Source organism: Tympanuchus pallidicinctus, unplaced genomic scaffold (genome assembly GCF_026119805.1).
Source record: "Tympanuchus pallidicinctus isolate F22 unplaced genomic scaffold, pur_lepc_1.0 scaffold7, whole genome shotgun sequence".
Classification (NCBI taxonomy): domain Eukaryota; kingdom Metazoa; phylum Chordata; class Aves; order Galliformes; family Phasianidae; genus Tympanuchus; species Tympanuchus pallidicinctus.
In genome coordinates, this window is record NW_026294791.1 from 15,542,606 (window position 1) to 15,557,736 (window position 15,131).

At 38.5% G+C, this 15,131-nt stretch overlaps 1 protein-coding gene across 1 annotated transcript in view; it reads left to right on the forward strand.

Annotated features, from left to right (window-relative positions):
- The window catches only part of BTBD8 (BTB domain containing 8), a 34,416-nt gene extending 24,005 nt beyond the window's left edge, over positions 1-10,411 (forward strand). Inside the window, exons 15-18 of the mRNA XM_052666524.1 lie at positions 185-272; positions 889-1,028; positions 2,119-4,464; positions 5,791-10,411. Coding sequence (XP_052522484.1) covers positions 185-272; positions 889-1,028; positions 2,119-4,464; positions 5,791-6,260 — 3,044 coding nt within the window. The 3' untranslated portion in view covers positions 6,261-10,411. The remainder of the gene's footprint in view (positions 1-184; positions 273-888; positions 1,029-2,118; positions 4,465-5,790) is intronic.
- The last annotated feature ends 4,720 nt before the right edge of the window (positions 10,412-15,131 follow it).

The following is a 15,131-nucleotide window of genomic DNA, read 5'->3' on the forward strand; positions in this document are numbered from 1 at the left end:
TAAATTCATAGACTTTGTTTTTAAAAAGTCTGTCCTCTACTGATATCCATATGAAATGCTGTAAGTTTTACAGGTTTAGCATCGATCTGATTTTCAATTGCTGACCTTCATATGCTAGATATTTTTTTTAGTGATATGCACTGCATTTTATCTGATAATTAAGTTAGAATTTACTTCACAACAGTGATAACGAAGTCTTCTTTGAAGACGTCAAATGGAGTTGCCAACAAAAAAAAAAAAGCTGATCCTGAAGTTAATATCACAACAAGCAGGTTTGTTACAAATCAGCACGGTGGGTTTTGTTGGTGTGTGTGCACGCATGCTTGTGAAATGGTATTTTTTTCAGTTGAACTGTTACACTTGCTATTAAAAGTCAACCTGTCCTTTTTAACCTGAGAATATTTCAGAATGACTGTCTATCACATGTTATTAACAAAATATTGAGTTAGTGGTTGGAGCTATTTCGCAAATGAAAGATTGGCTTGTTTTTTCTATTGCTTTTTTTTAATGCTAATTGTTTGAATGTTGTTATAGGTCATTCAGAATTCTGCATACTGGAACATTTAATGTCTACCCAAGGTGTTGTAAAATTATCGTTTTGGGGATAGCTTAGACTGAGCTGCAAAAACACTGGACAGGAAGAAGTTCAAATCCTGTGAAATATTACAATGGTCATTTGTATTTTGATATATGAGTGTGTACGTGTGCCTGTATGCATATATGCACATATATAGGTGAATGTATATTTTCTTTCCAAAAGAAGTATACCTTTTAGGTTGGATTTTCAATGTTTTTATGTACGTGTATAGATTTAAACACATATACTGCTTGTTTAAATACAATCAAACATTGCTAATCTTGAAAATAATGCAAATGATTTATTTGCAGTCTAACAAAAAAAACGGCTGGAAAATTGTCCAGTGAACAGAATGCACAGGCTGTTCTAAAGAAGAAAGGGAATGGGAGTAGCAATGCTGCAGCACAGCAGAAGGCTCAGGACACACCTACCCATTCTCCTAAGAGCCAAGGTATAGTTTCACACTGCAATGAAACAGCCCTCTGTTATTTTTTTTTTTCCTTTTTACTGCAAGCATTGGCAAAATCTTGTGAGCAATTCTGTTTTCCGTATTTCACTTTTGGTGACAGCCCTAACCAGTGAAATGTATCCAAGTGTCAATTGTAAAATATTTGAAGAGACGGCCTACAGTTTCACTTGTTGTTTTCTTCTGCTTTGATCTGCTTTGCAGAGCCTTTTACTTGCAGTTACCTTGTGCCACTGCAACTACAACTAGCATTATGTTCAACCAAAATCTGTAGGTCAAGCATTTATAATCAGCACAGAAGATCAGGACTGCAGACAGCTTCTTGAAGCATCAGTTTATGCCACCCTTTTTATTGATGCCCAGAAATCACTGTACTGATGCTGACCTGCCTCAAACTAATTTCCACCACAAGTGTGGGAAATGACTTTATGAGCACAGAGAAGAAACTCAGCATTACAGAGATATAAAGCATTCAGGATGGAGCTGTTCTTAATCTCATTTGAAGCTGGCACTCACCAACAGTGGTAGGAAAGCGTGTTCAAGTTGCATTATCCTATATGTATTATACAGAAAACATAGATCCTGTCAGTTTATGGTCATTAGAGATCTTGCAGCATTGTCAGGCAGAGCAGGGATATTAATTCTGGTATTCTAATCACATTATAACTAATGTAATTATTTTCTGCCTTCTCTCATTTCCTCTACAATATAAATTACATGCAGTACTCATCACTTCCTGTGCTAAAATGCTGTGTGTGCAGTGTTTTCATCCCTATCAGATAGCTGCTGCTTTCTGCTCCAGTGATGGCTTCTTCAGCAACAGGTCAAATTCCTTTATGTCTACAAAGCGCTTTAGTTCCAAAGATGGTATGTTAAATACAAGATGCTGTTTTCATCTTGTGTTTATATTTAAGATCTCTGCTCTTTGTGCTTTAACAAGCTTTCCATTCTCTAGTTGCACAAAAACCTGAATAACCTGCTTCTCAACACAAACACACACAAATACAAATTCAGTGCATAAATGCTGACTACAATGTACAATCTTTATTTATTAACTTATTTTACTGTCTGCTAGGAACTATGGGGGAGTCACCAAATTCACTGAAATCAGGAGCGTCTCCAAAACATAATGAAGAAAGAAATGTAGCACAACATCTGGTTCAGACAACACCCCCAGAAAAACATCCTTCGGCCAAGAAGAAGAGTATTAAGCCATCACAAACACCTGTAGCAAAAGCCACTGCAAAAATCCTAACGCCCAAAGCTCAAGCTCTGTCAAAGCATGGTGAGATAACAAACAATAAAGACCCAAAACCAAAAACAGCTGGGCAATCTGTATTAAAATCTCAGTCCTCTACCCCAAAACATTCAAGGTGTGAATCTCCTGTTGTCCAGAAGAATATGCAGACCTCTGAGCACAGAAGTCCAGGACAGAAACTTGGAAAAAATGCAGCTGATGTGGCAACTGTTCAGCCTCATGACAACAACGAATGCAGTTCTGCAAAGCAAAGTGAATGTCTGAAATCTGTGATGGGAGGTAGCAGAGAAGATGAGCTCCTGGCATCTTGTCAGCCCGATAAACAAAAGTTATTGGTTCCTGAAGATGGAGAATACAAAATACAATCAAAATCTTCTTTAGTTATAGGAGAAACTGTTTCTAAATTGCATGTTTCACTGCAAAATGGAATAGAAGCAAGAGAAATCTGTGGGGATCAGGCTGAAATTAATCAGAATAAAGACAGAAATTTAGCTGATAATACTGCTGAATTTTGCTGTCACGTACAGTCTACCAGTGATGAATACTCAGACTTTTCCAAGGAAACAAATCAAAATGCTGCTACTTCAGAAGAATTGGTAGAACAGCCAAAAGCAAAAAAAGTCTGCATGGAACAAAGTGATCAATTAAGCACTGATACGGGTCTTAACCATAGTGAAAACATTTTACCAAGCTTTTCCAAAGGGATAACTAATAAAGAGGATGTAACATCACCTCCTCACACTCACATGGAGGGATTTCGTCCAGCTGATGAGTCATGTGGCGCATCAGCCTTGCCTGAATACAGATCAGGTACAGTAGATTTAGATGATGTTTCAAAACATTCCATAGAACAAACAAGAGACAAATGTTCACATAATTACACAGAGTCTATTGATCCCACAGAAATGCCAGAAAACCAGGAAAATGCAGAAATTCCCTTTGTGGACCACTGGAATACTGGTGCACTAGATCCAAAAGAGAGTCCTGAATCAGATACTGGCAGTGCAACCACATCCTCTGATGATATAAAACCAAGATCAGAAGATTATGATGCTGGAGGCTCTCAAGATGATGAAGGATCCAATGAGAGAGGGATTTCTAAATGCAGCACCATGTTATGCCATGATTTTCTTGGAAGAAGCAGCAGTGACACCAGTACACCTGAAGAATTAAAAATTTATGACAGCAGCCTTAGAATAGAAGTCAAAATGAAAAAAGAAGGCTCTGATCTCTTCCGTGTTAATTCAACAAGTGATGATGAAATACCAAGAAAAAAACCTGAAATTTGGTCTCATCAAGAAAGTGCAAGGAACAGAACCAGAGAAACTGAAAATTCTACTTTTGGCAATGCACCGTTTACTCAGGAAGCAGACCAAGTTTCTTCTTCTGCTGATGAAACAGAAGATGACAGATCTGAACCAGAAAATGTTGCAGGAAACATTCTTTCATCAAACGTTCCTGCTCAGCAGTTCCAAGGAATTGATAATTTAGCTTTCGAAGATGCAACAGAAAGTGCTACTGCAAGTCAAGAGTTTTCTAAAACTAAAAGTTTCAAACGATCTGTTTTACTTTCAGTAGATGAATGCGAAGAATTGGGATCTGATGACAGAGTGGAAACTCACACTTCATGTCAGCATTCAATAGATTCTCTTACTCCTTCAGACGTATTTGACAGTGTTTCCCAGGAGCACCATGGAAAGACTTTTTATTCAAGATACTCATTGGAAATTGAAGATGGATTCTTGGATTGCAAACAGCCTAAGGATCAAGACAACAGAATGGATGAAAGAGAAAGTTCTCTCCAACATCTTCATGGTACTGAAATCCCAGGGAAGGAGGATAAAGGTGCTTCAATGACTGAACAAAACTGTGCAGAGGAAGTACACTCAGTAGCTAGTCCTTGTCCAGGGGAAAAACTAAACACAAAGAATGAAGCGGCTACTGAATTTCAGCAGTGCAATAAATACTTAGACAATGATGCAAAATCTCAAGAAAGACCGTGTCATCTGAATCTTCATCAAAGAGAAACTAATGCTGATGTGCAAAAGAGCAACTCCGCAAAACCTGCAGAAGCCAGTAAGAATCAGATACTGACTCAGGAAGGCCAAGTGAGAGACAGTCAACCAGCACCTACAGAATACGCTAATACTGATTTACTTCCAGGTAATGTACAGAAATAGAAACATTCAGTCGTTCAAAAGCAAGTTACTAGGGAAGTCTTTGGCAATTTGTATGGGATTGAATCCTGAACTGAAGTAATTTTGGCTAAAATTACATTAAATTTAAATATTTTTAAGTATTTCACTTTGGTACAGAATGATTGTCTGAAATATCCGTAAATACTGTGCTGTTCAATGAGAAACGTTGAAAGAAATTTTAATGTAATGCTAAAAGAAAGATTGGATGCAGATTTCTGTACTTAAGTTATTTTTGATCCAATCTAACATTGACAGCATCTGATGGAAACTTAGTATTTGTTTTGTCTGCTTGACAACATATAGTATGTCTGAATGGGATGTGCAATAACTACAGTAATAACCTTAACTAAAGCGCACTGAACTGTTTACCTGCACAGCTATATGCATTACTGTTGTAATTTATTTATATATTTCACATAAATTTGGATCCTTCTCCCACTGAATAACTATTTGCCATATTCATCAGTGGGAACAGGTTTGAATTCTGACTTAGAGCTTTTGAGATGTCTACGATTCTAAATTTTACCAGTAAAAGCTTATTTCCTAAAATAGAGATTATACTTAGAACTGATGCTTACACATAGAAAAGTTCTAATTTGTTTCATGTGGCTAGATGGAATACTTGTCTAGTTGTTTTGTGTTTTGTCTTCTTTATACCAGTAACTCAGTCTGTTTATCTCATCAAAAATATACAATAGTGTTATCAACTATTGTGTATTCAAGAGTAATGAAAAACTGATGATGATCTATGTTCAGCCAGACTACATAAAAAGAAGACATTAAAAGCTGTACTTTTTTTTTTTGAAGTTTGCTTGCCCTTGCCTGCAGCTGCCCTTGCATGCGCAATGTGGAAATAAGCCTGTGGATAAACTATTTTGTTTTTAATTCTTTCCTAAGCTGACATAGCTTAAGTCACCATACAGTAATCATTCTCTATTAATTATCTCCATGCACCTCCTGGTCTAAATTTAATTTATGTAGTAAATGAGAAATTTCATGTGCATTAAGTGTGTATTTACATTGTCATTTTCTGTATCAGAAACTTAATTATGGAGGTTATTGTTAATTATCAGTGGTGATCGCTGCTTTAACTTAATTTATAAACCATACTTTGTTTTCTATATAGGAAATAAATGCCTAAAATTTTGTCAATTTTGTATAACCCTCCATCATTCCCTTTATAACCTGGTTGGATTATCTTTCCTCAATGAGTTAAGTTTTGCTCTACACAACCCTTGAGGGGAGGATCATCTGCAATTTTTACATTGTACAGTATTGTGAATTATTTCAGGAGACATAGATGATTATGACACAATGGCACAAACCTGCATGTATGAGCATCGGCCTTCAAAAACCCTTTCTCCAATATATGAGATGGATGTTGGAGAAGCAATTGAACAGAGGATGGATTCAGAAACAGCAGTTCTTGACGTGGATTTTGAAGATCAGCAGTTTGTAGAACAGGACTGGACTCTTCTCAGGCAACTGTTATCTGAACAGGACTCAAACATAGGTTTCAAAAACTCTGTTCCAGAAGACCTTAACTTAGCACAATGTCTAATCAATCAGACGCTGTTTCTGGCACGAGATGGTTCAAATCCTCAGGGTACATCACAAGTTGACACATTCAGTAGGTGGACTGAGCTTATGTCTCCACTTGATGATTCTTCAGCAAGCATTACAGTGGCAAGCTTTTCATCTGAAGACTGTTCTTCCCCTCAAGGGGAATGGACAATTCTTGAACTGGAAACTCATCATTAAGGTGATCAAATGTTTGCAACCTAACTCCAACCCGTTCCCCAAATCTATTTTTGATGTGTTGTTTCCATACAGTGAAATACTGCATCAGTCAAGAACAAGCAATTCTTGGTACTGAGGCAATCTTTCTGATATGAGGTAAATATGTTAATTTATAATCTAGATTTAATTGCAAGTACAGAAATTTTTCAAGTCTTAACCGTATGTCTTTTCTAAAATGAACTTTGAGCATGTATTTTCTAGACTTGTTAGAAAAATTAGATGACATGAAAGAAAGATCTTGGTCTCCTCTCTACTTTTATCTTCCTTTTGGCCACTTCATATGCTCATTGAGCAAGAGATTAAAGATAACTGCACCTTTAGTAGGGCTACTCCCTCCTTTTTTTCTTCTCCCTCTCTATATGGTGACTTCATTTTACAACAATAAAGATTCAGACTGGTTATGTCAAAAGGTCATGAGTGCCAACACTGCTTTTAATACTAGAAACATATTTTTGTTCACAGAAGAGGTTTCAATAGGAATCCTTTTTGGGCTTATGAATAAGAACAGATTTTCATCTGTTGCTGCCAGACTTCATATTTTACTACTTATTGTTTGCTTTGTTTACAAGTTTCTAATAATTTTTTAAATGTTATTCCCTTCAAATACTTCTATATAAAGGGTCTGTGCTAGAGGAAGGGCATCACTTCTTTCTTGAAAATGTACTTAAGTAAATATTTTTTTAATGGCATAGTACATTAATTGAGAGGAGTTGGGAGAATGCTGCTCGTGTTTGAAAAACAGCACGTCTGATATTTGTGAAAGTATACATTTCAAGACCTGGTAGAAGTTATCTAGTCTGGTGGCTCTTGTCTTTCACACAGTTGAAAACCTGAAGTATTCTATCTCCTCTTAGTCACCAAGAGGAAAAGTGCCTTCATAAGAGCCATATGGCAGTAAGAGGCTACTAATGGTTTGGGGTTTTTTTGTTAGAACTGTTTAAGATAAACATACAACGTGTGCTGACTATAACCATTGGTAATAAGGTCAGTTTTGCAAGCTTTTGTGTAACTCTGACAGTGCACCTTAATTTTGTTTAGGAACTTCATTTATTTTGTTCATGATCAGAAACTCAGCTGTGTCAAAATATGACTGAAGACAGACCTTGTCTTATCTTTGGATTTGACATAATAAAGAGCTCTGAGGCAAAACATCTACTCAAGAATGCTACTTTGTTGCATTTCTGATACAGAAGCAAAAGTGATGTTTTCCACAAAATAATTGGAAGAGGAAAATTAGGTCATTCTTTAACATCAAGAAAGCAGGGAGGAAAAAAAGTTAGTTTTCCTTTCTGTTTGACAATGATCTTAAAAACCCATGGAAGAAAGATATTCAACATGATAATTAAAAACCTTTCCCATACTACTGAATTGAAAAATAACTGACAACTAGCTCACAGAGCTTCACGTGTTGTACTGGAATACAATCATATTACAGGGTTGTGGGTGGGTTTTGTTTGTAGTTAATTTTCATACTACAGCTGAGAAAGCAAGACAGATTCTCTTCTCAAGTCCCCACTGATGCTGGTGCTATTTCTGCAATAGTTTTGTAGTAGACCAGTGCGGAGAACTTGGTGTATTATTCAGTTGATGTATACTGATGCAAGAACAGAATTCAGCCATGTAGTTTCTGTAGAAGTAGCAGGAAGAGAAAGTCGTATTGTTTTTAATTCATACTACCCGACTCCCTGTGAGCCTTAATCAGACCAATATCCCACTGGCTAGACACAGTACAAACACAGAATTAAAGCAAGAACTTCCACAGAGTGCTTATAATCCAAGTTAAGACAAAAGATTAAAAAAAAAAAAAAAAAAAAACATAGATGGAAAAGAATCAGAGTCAATATTTGCCCACCTGATTAGCAATGGTTTCAGTGCATCATCAGCTTGAATACTTTTTCTTGTCCTCTGTATTCATTATGGGAAGGGAAAGTGGGAGGGTAAGATTTGAAGACCAGATAATGAGGGACAAATCCTTGTTTGAAACCTTAATACACAGGCAATCAAAGCTAGCATCATGGGCCCCAAGTAAATTATAAGAGCTCCCACTGAGCTGCAAAGTGAAGACTGGGTATGTACAGCTGAGGAAAGGGCAGAGGGGAAATCAGTGATGATAATGAAGAGACAACATAGTCAAAGCTATTGCTAAGGACTTCTCTTGGCAGTAGTATTTTAAATGAAAAAGGGCAATACAATTGCTTTTGTCAAAACCTAAGGTGAGAAAGGTACAGACAAAAGGTAACAAGTTACATGAAATTCAGTTATGTGTGGATAAAGATGCCTGTACCCTACAGGTACAGCTGAGAAATTCAGAACAGGACTTAGACTTTACAGTGATGACCCTGCTCTTGCCTAACCTGAATGACATTTTACCAAGTGAAAAAAAACCTGTTTAACTGTTTTAAATGTTTAATGGATATGGATACATTAAGTTTAAAATAGGCTAGACCTTCAAAACATTATGTCAGTAGGTGTAATTACCATTCTTGCTTGGAAAAATAAGAGTATAGATGGCACTGGAGGAGTTGTTATGACCATTTTTACACTTTACTGCTAGCAAAATTGTATTTGTGCAGCAAATCACATATTGTGGAGAATAAAAGCAAAAGCTGAGGCTGAATACTGAAAGCATTGAGGAAAGCAGAGGTTCTTCTAAAGGATTTGCTGAAAACAGAATTAGGGAAGCTAAGGAAAGTATCAAAGATGGGGACAGGAGTCAAATGAGGAAGGAATAGCAGTGTTGAGGTTAGGTAAGAAAACGTTCCAAGATGCGATCAAAAGGAGATTCTGGCTTCTTTCAAAAGAATGGCCAGCAGATCCCATTGGGAAGAATATGAGAGAATATTAGTAAGGAAACTCTTAACATGAAGAGATACGTAATAGTTAGCAAAACTCTTCAGTTAATGTATTTACTTCGGGTTTTAAAGGCATGAGATATTATATTCATGAAGCACAGCAAAAGAATTCAGTAAACAAACTGCTCACAGGAAACAGTCACTTCAGATAAAAGTATGCACATTATAATAAAAATCTGAGTATTGTTGGAAAAGATTAGTAATAAAGTTCAAGAAATATGGCTTGCTGGCAATATTTTAATTTCTGGGTAATGTGTGACTTGAACGTACATGTTTAATGAACTTATTCCACATTTTTCTTTGCAAGGTATTAGATACATTTCAAAACAGTACTGAATTCTCAATTTTATTACTGGGAGGAGCCAGTGGGCAAGGAACTTCCCTTTTTCTCACACATACACTGTCCATGAGTTCCCCTAACACTGTCTGTCTTTCAGGAAACATATAACAAAAAATTAAATCACCTGTTCCAAGTACAGATTAAAGGAAAGTATTTTAAAATTGAGTTATGTCATCTGCAAAGTAATTGCTAGCATGCTCATCCTACTTTCAGTAATCTAAACCTTTGCATGAAGCAAGTAAGAACAGCTATTATGTCGTTCATCAGTTGCTCAGAACATTTGAATAGATATAGTTTTGCTACCACTAACATCAAAGGAAAAACTCCTGTTGACCTCAGCTGAAGCAGGTTCAGGACTTAGCTTGATTAAATGCATGTACTAGAAATGCTACTTTTCCAATATATGTATTTCACACTCCTCTGGTTTTTATTCTAACTTATAATATCTTACTATTGTAAATGTGACAAATGGCAGCTATAAAGACTTCAATTTAGGAGTCAGAATTGTATGTGTTCTGTTAATATTTCATGACTAGAGTGATTTAACATTTCTACATTGATAGATGACATTCTTGCCAGGACTGTGCAGGAACTGAGGACAAAAGACAGAAGCAGCAGCCCTGTTAGAACAGATGACTCCATGAAAATGGGCTTTTACATTTGAAAATGCAACATAGATAAAAGCTTTGATCTCTTGCAGCAAATTCATAGTGGTTTCCACCTGTATCTTTTGAACACAAGCTACAGAGACTGTTTTTCAAAAATAAGCTCTACTGTGCTCAGTTTTGGAAAAATCACAGCTCCAATCCATTCACTTAAAATGAAGCTTCCTATCAGCAGCTACTGCATATGTTTAAGAAAACAACGCTTGTTACAGAGGAAGATAATTTACATTAAAAGTGGCTCTCAATTTAAAAAAACCCTGGTTCCTATTTTTCTTAACTGTTGATAACTGTTAAGTGAATAAGCAATACAGGGCATGTATGCACATGCACACCTGTTTATTCTTGCATTTGACCTTCCCTTTATACTTGCTGTGTAATCATCTGCCCTGTATAGTCAATTAGGCTATAGTTCTGCAAATGTAAGTGAATGCACTTCAACGTTTGCAGACTGGCTTTCAGGTTAAAACCTTTTCAGGTTCACTTCTCAGAAAGGGTAATGGAACTGGCACCAGGGGCAGGCAATATGCATATTCATGTTATGTGTTACTCAACTTAATGAGGCTCTAATCTTGATCAGCCATCTGGAAGCAGTTAAAGTATGAGATAATTAACAATGCAAAACCATCAAGTTGCTTCCTTGATATATTGCTGGAGTTCCCAGCTCAGAAGTCCCTTCAGATAGAGAAATCAAAGTTCTGCAATACAGCATTTTGCATTACAAGCAACAAAAGACCTACTGCAATGTAATATCTTCAAGATCCAAATTCTCAGTTCTTGGGGCAGGAGGAGCAAGTGAATACTCTGGTCAATCTGAATAGACTCACATGTACAAACCCAGGGGCAATTCATCCAATCTTATGCACACAACTAAATGGGACATTGATGCTTTTTTCAGCTCCCACTGAGGTTAGCATGAACAGTATCATATCTGTATTTATAAGAATCAGGATATTTTAAAGTATTTGAACAGAAAGATTGATAATCAGAATAAAGTTCTGGCTTATATATCACCTTGAAACCAAGCTGAGTAAGAGTGTAACAAATGACTGAAGTTCACATCCTCATAGCTGCAATCTTTATGTAGTACTCTGGTACCACCCTGGGTTTACCCCAGTCAAGCACATGTGTGATTATCTCAAACTCATGCTTACTGAGATCACTTCAGTTCTTCACTTTTTTTATAATCCCCTCTGAACATGGCATCCTGCATCTCCATAGAATTGTAACAACGTGCTGAAGATTAACAGACAAACCAAATTCAGCGTAGGTAGCATCAAAACTTCATTACCTTCATAGAATGAGACAGTTTTCACACCTATGAACTTAAGTCCCACCTCTTAGTGAAGTTTCCTATCTGTAACAAAATTCTTGCCTGTGTCGCTGTGGTAGAGCAAGAAATTCAAATCCCTGTATTTTGGACTATTACACTCCAGTAATTTAGATGAGTCTATTTATATAAGAGTAATAGGATGCATTTAGAGAAGAGTTTTGAGTTGCTACCTGTAGTCCATGGCATTAAAATCCTTTTTATATTTTAACCATTTCATCTTTGGGAAAGTAAGGGGCATGTTAAGTTCTCAAACTGAATGCTTGCACGTTTTCAATTTGCTTGCTTTCCAAACATCAATTAGGACTGTAGCTGAGGCCCAAATAACCACATTTCCAAGTGATTCCTCATGAGCCCACTCTTCTGTTTCCAGAATCACTGTAGGGCTGTGTACTTCCACAAGCTTTCTTCCCCATGCTACATATTGGAAATTCTTAATTGATTTGTGTATGACAGATGGAAATAATAAATCCTATGTGTAACTTAAATGCTGAGTCATTGTACTTCATTGAGCATGTGGGCTGCTGCCAAGGTTAGTTTTCAGCTCTGTAAAAAATGTTACTTTTTATACCCATTCAGTGGACCTTTGGATCCTCCTTCCTCCCCTCCAACAGGGAAAAAAAATTACTTTTTCATGGATCATATCAGAAGAGAACAAAACAGGTGATGGGCAGGTGAGAAATGTTGCCCTGTCATAAATCAGTTAATCCAAACACTTAAGCCATTATCTTCATCATATGGGAGGTCTAATCCCTCTTAGGCAGTAATAGAAGGATTTGGAGGTTCTCTACCATGCACCTAAGGGTTATTTGATATGCTGCCAGACAGGGCCCTATTCTTCCTCCCTGCTGCTGCTTCACCTGTATGTGAAACACACCATGAACACATCTGCAAAAGGAATGCTCTTATGAATTAAAACAAGAGCTAGCAGAACATCACAGATGATCATAGCAGCAGTAACTGTAAGTCATTAAGTGAGATCAACTCCTCTACCATAGAAAAGCAGCATAAAGATCACAGAGTTGTAGGGATTGGAAAGGACCTCTAGCAATCATGTAGTCCAACCCCACCCCACAAAAGTAGGCAAATCCTTTCATTTAGAACTATTTTTGGTTGCTACTTGATTTGTTATTAGAATTCAAACAACATCCCTCAATGCACTGTTCAAACCCTCAAGAATAAGAGTCCAAAGCTGTAGAGAAACAGAAGGTCCTTCGTAACATCAGATACTTACAATGAGCACTGAATTGGCATAGGTATGATAGCAAAGCAGATTTTAGCTCTTAATATCAGGCAGCAAAGGATCCCTCAAAATCACTTTGTGGAAGAAATAACACTGTGGAAGGGGGGGGGGGGGGGGGAAGGGGAAGAATGCTCTGAAAAAATCTTTCAGACCCAGCTCCATTCAAACAGCCTGCTACTTAGATCGGGAGGAACCATCTGAGCAATAATACAAAGAATGAAACGAATCTACTCACCTGTTAAATATATTTTTACTATGAATTGTCATTTTATTCCATCTTATTCTTTTCTGTCAGCATTGATGTAGTTCACTTAATGCATGTACACATTAGACAAATTCAAAGATATTGATCTATAACACAGCAGGGCTTGTGAATTAAATACAACCACTTCAACAACAGCTCCTGCTCTGTACTCCAGGAATTTCTTCAGTACAATGAAATACAAACTCATTCACTGTGTGCATGAATTCAAACTACAGATCAGCAGATGAGGTTTGATCCAGCTGACATCACAAAACTGCCTTATTATAACTGCATCTGTAGAGAATTCCTGATGTTCTCAACACCCTGATTTTTGCACACAGTTGGGCAGTCTAAAAAGGATCCACAGTGTCACAGGAAATGATTTCACAGTTCACTGGCCATGTCACAACCATACAGAGACACCACAGTCCAGACACCCCGCATACTTGTTATTTTTCTTTAATGTGCTGACTTGCACATTTACGCTCGATAGAAATGTAAGAATTAGAAACATGACTTACCATCCAAAGCAGCACCACATCCCCACAGCCCTGCAGTAGGGGTAACTAACGCTGGGCGCAGGTGAGCAGCAGCGTGAATCCACTTCTCATTCGCCTGAAACAAGAGAGAGGAGTCATTTCTCAATCACTGCGACACTTAACTCAGCTCCTCAGCATCCCACACAGCTTGCTATTTAACATGGACATGTTTTAAGCATTCTATAGAGCTTTAGAAAGAAAGGTTTTCACTATTATCTCTGATGTCCATTAGAAGTACTGGTTTTAATACACAGCCACTGGCTGAAGAACACAGTTGAAAACCAAGGCTTTTTTTTTTTTTCTTAAAAGTACTTCTAAAAACTGCACTTCTCCTTCAGCGTAAGAAAGCAGCACTGTTCCCATTTATATAATGGAAACAGCAGCACCAATATTCAAACCCTTTCCTGGAAAAGCAGCGCTGCTCTTGCTTTTACACTTTAGTACTATTCCATATTTAGAGTACCACAGAAAACGACGCGGAACATTCCTCCCAGAAACAGGCGCAGCACCAACTGCTCACTGCAGACGCTGCCCTCAGAGCGGCCCAACGACGATGAACACAAAGCACCGCCATCACCGCTCGCGGCGCCCCTCGTTCTGCCCGCGATTTCCTCACACTTCCCTGTCCTTTATACAGTCTAAAGGTACCGCGCACGGCAGCAGGCTCTCGGCCAGCCCTGCAGCCACCGGGCCGCTCCCGACACGTCTGAGCTCTTAGCAGGTGCGGCTGGGAGACCTTCCTTTCTTTTCACTTAGAGCCCGCGAAGGAAGGCTGGTTCGGCAGCCACGCGCCAGCGCCTCGTGAGGGCCGCGAGGAAGCGGAGCCCCGGCCAGCAGCTCCGGGCTCAGCAGCGCCCTCAGGCCGGAGAGCGCCCCCCCGAGGGCGGGAAGCGCGAGATTTCCCCCCCCCTCCCCCGGAAGCGCCAGTGCTCCCTCTGCCTCAACTACTCACGGCCCTATGGGGCCTGCGGGTTTGCACCTGTGCTCAAGACCAGGTTTGTCAAACGAACGGAGAATCTCAGAACGGAAACCGGGAATGAGGCTTGGCACAAAGCAGCTTGCTGCTCAGCAGGCTGCACGCCTTGGGTGTGCAGCTGTGCCCTGCCAGCACGCGGCTAGGGGTCCTCAGGCACTGAATCTCCCCAGCAGTGCTTTTTTGAAGTTGTTCATTTGTTCTGAACCTCTGTCCCCATTATGGCCTCGCATAGTTACTTAATTGCCATATTACATAAGCAGTAGGTACCTACAGAGAGCTGGATTCTGCCTCGGGCTCCAATCAGACCCATAGGTATCAGTGCTTTTTTGTTTCATCTCCTCAACCTACAGATTACATTTACCACTTTTTTGTTGTTGTTGTTGTCGTCGTTAGTTTTTTGTTATTGTCATGGAGTATCCTTGTTTGCTTTGCTTTTTTTCTCCTAAGCTGTTCAGAGAATTTGTAATGCTACAGCATAAAGGAAAACACAGTAGCAATAGCAGCGATAGCAGCGTAGTAAAGTCCCAGCAAGCAAACTACAGCAAGAGAGGACGTGCCCAAATATAGCAGCCATAGACAAAGAGACAAAAAGAGGGGAGAAGGTGGCAGAAGAGTCTACTTACCTTTGGAAGGCCTCAGCTAGGCA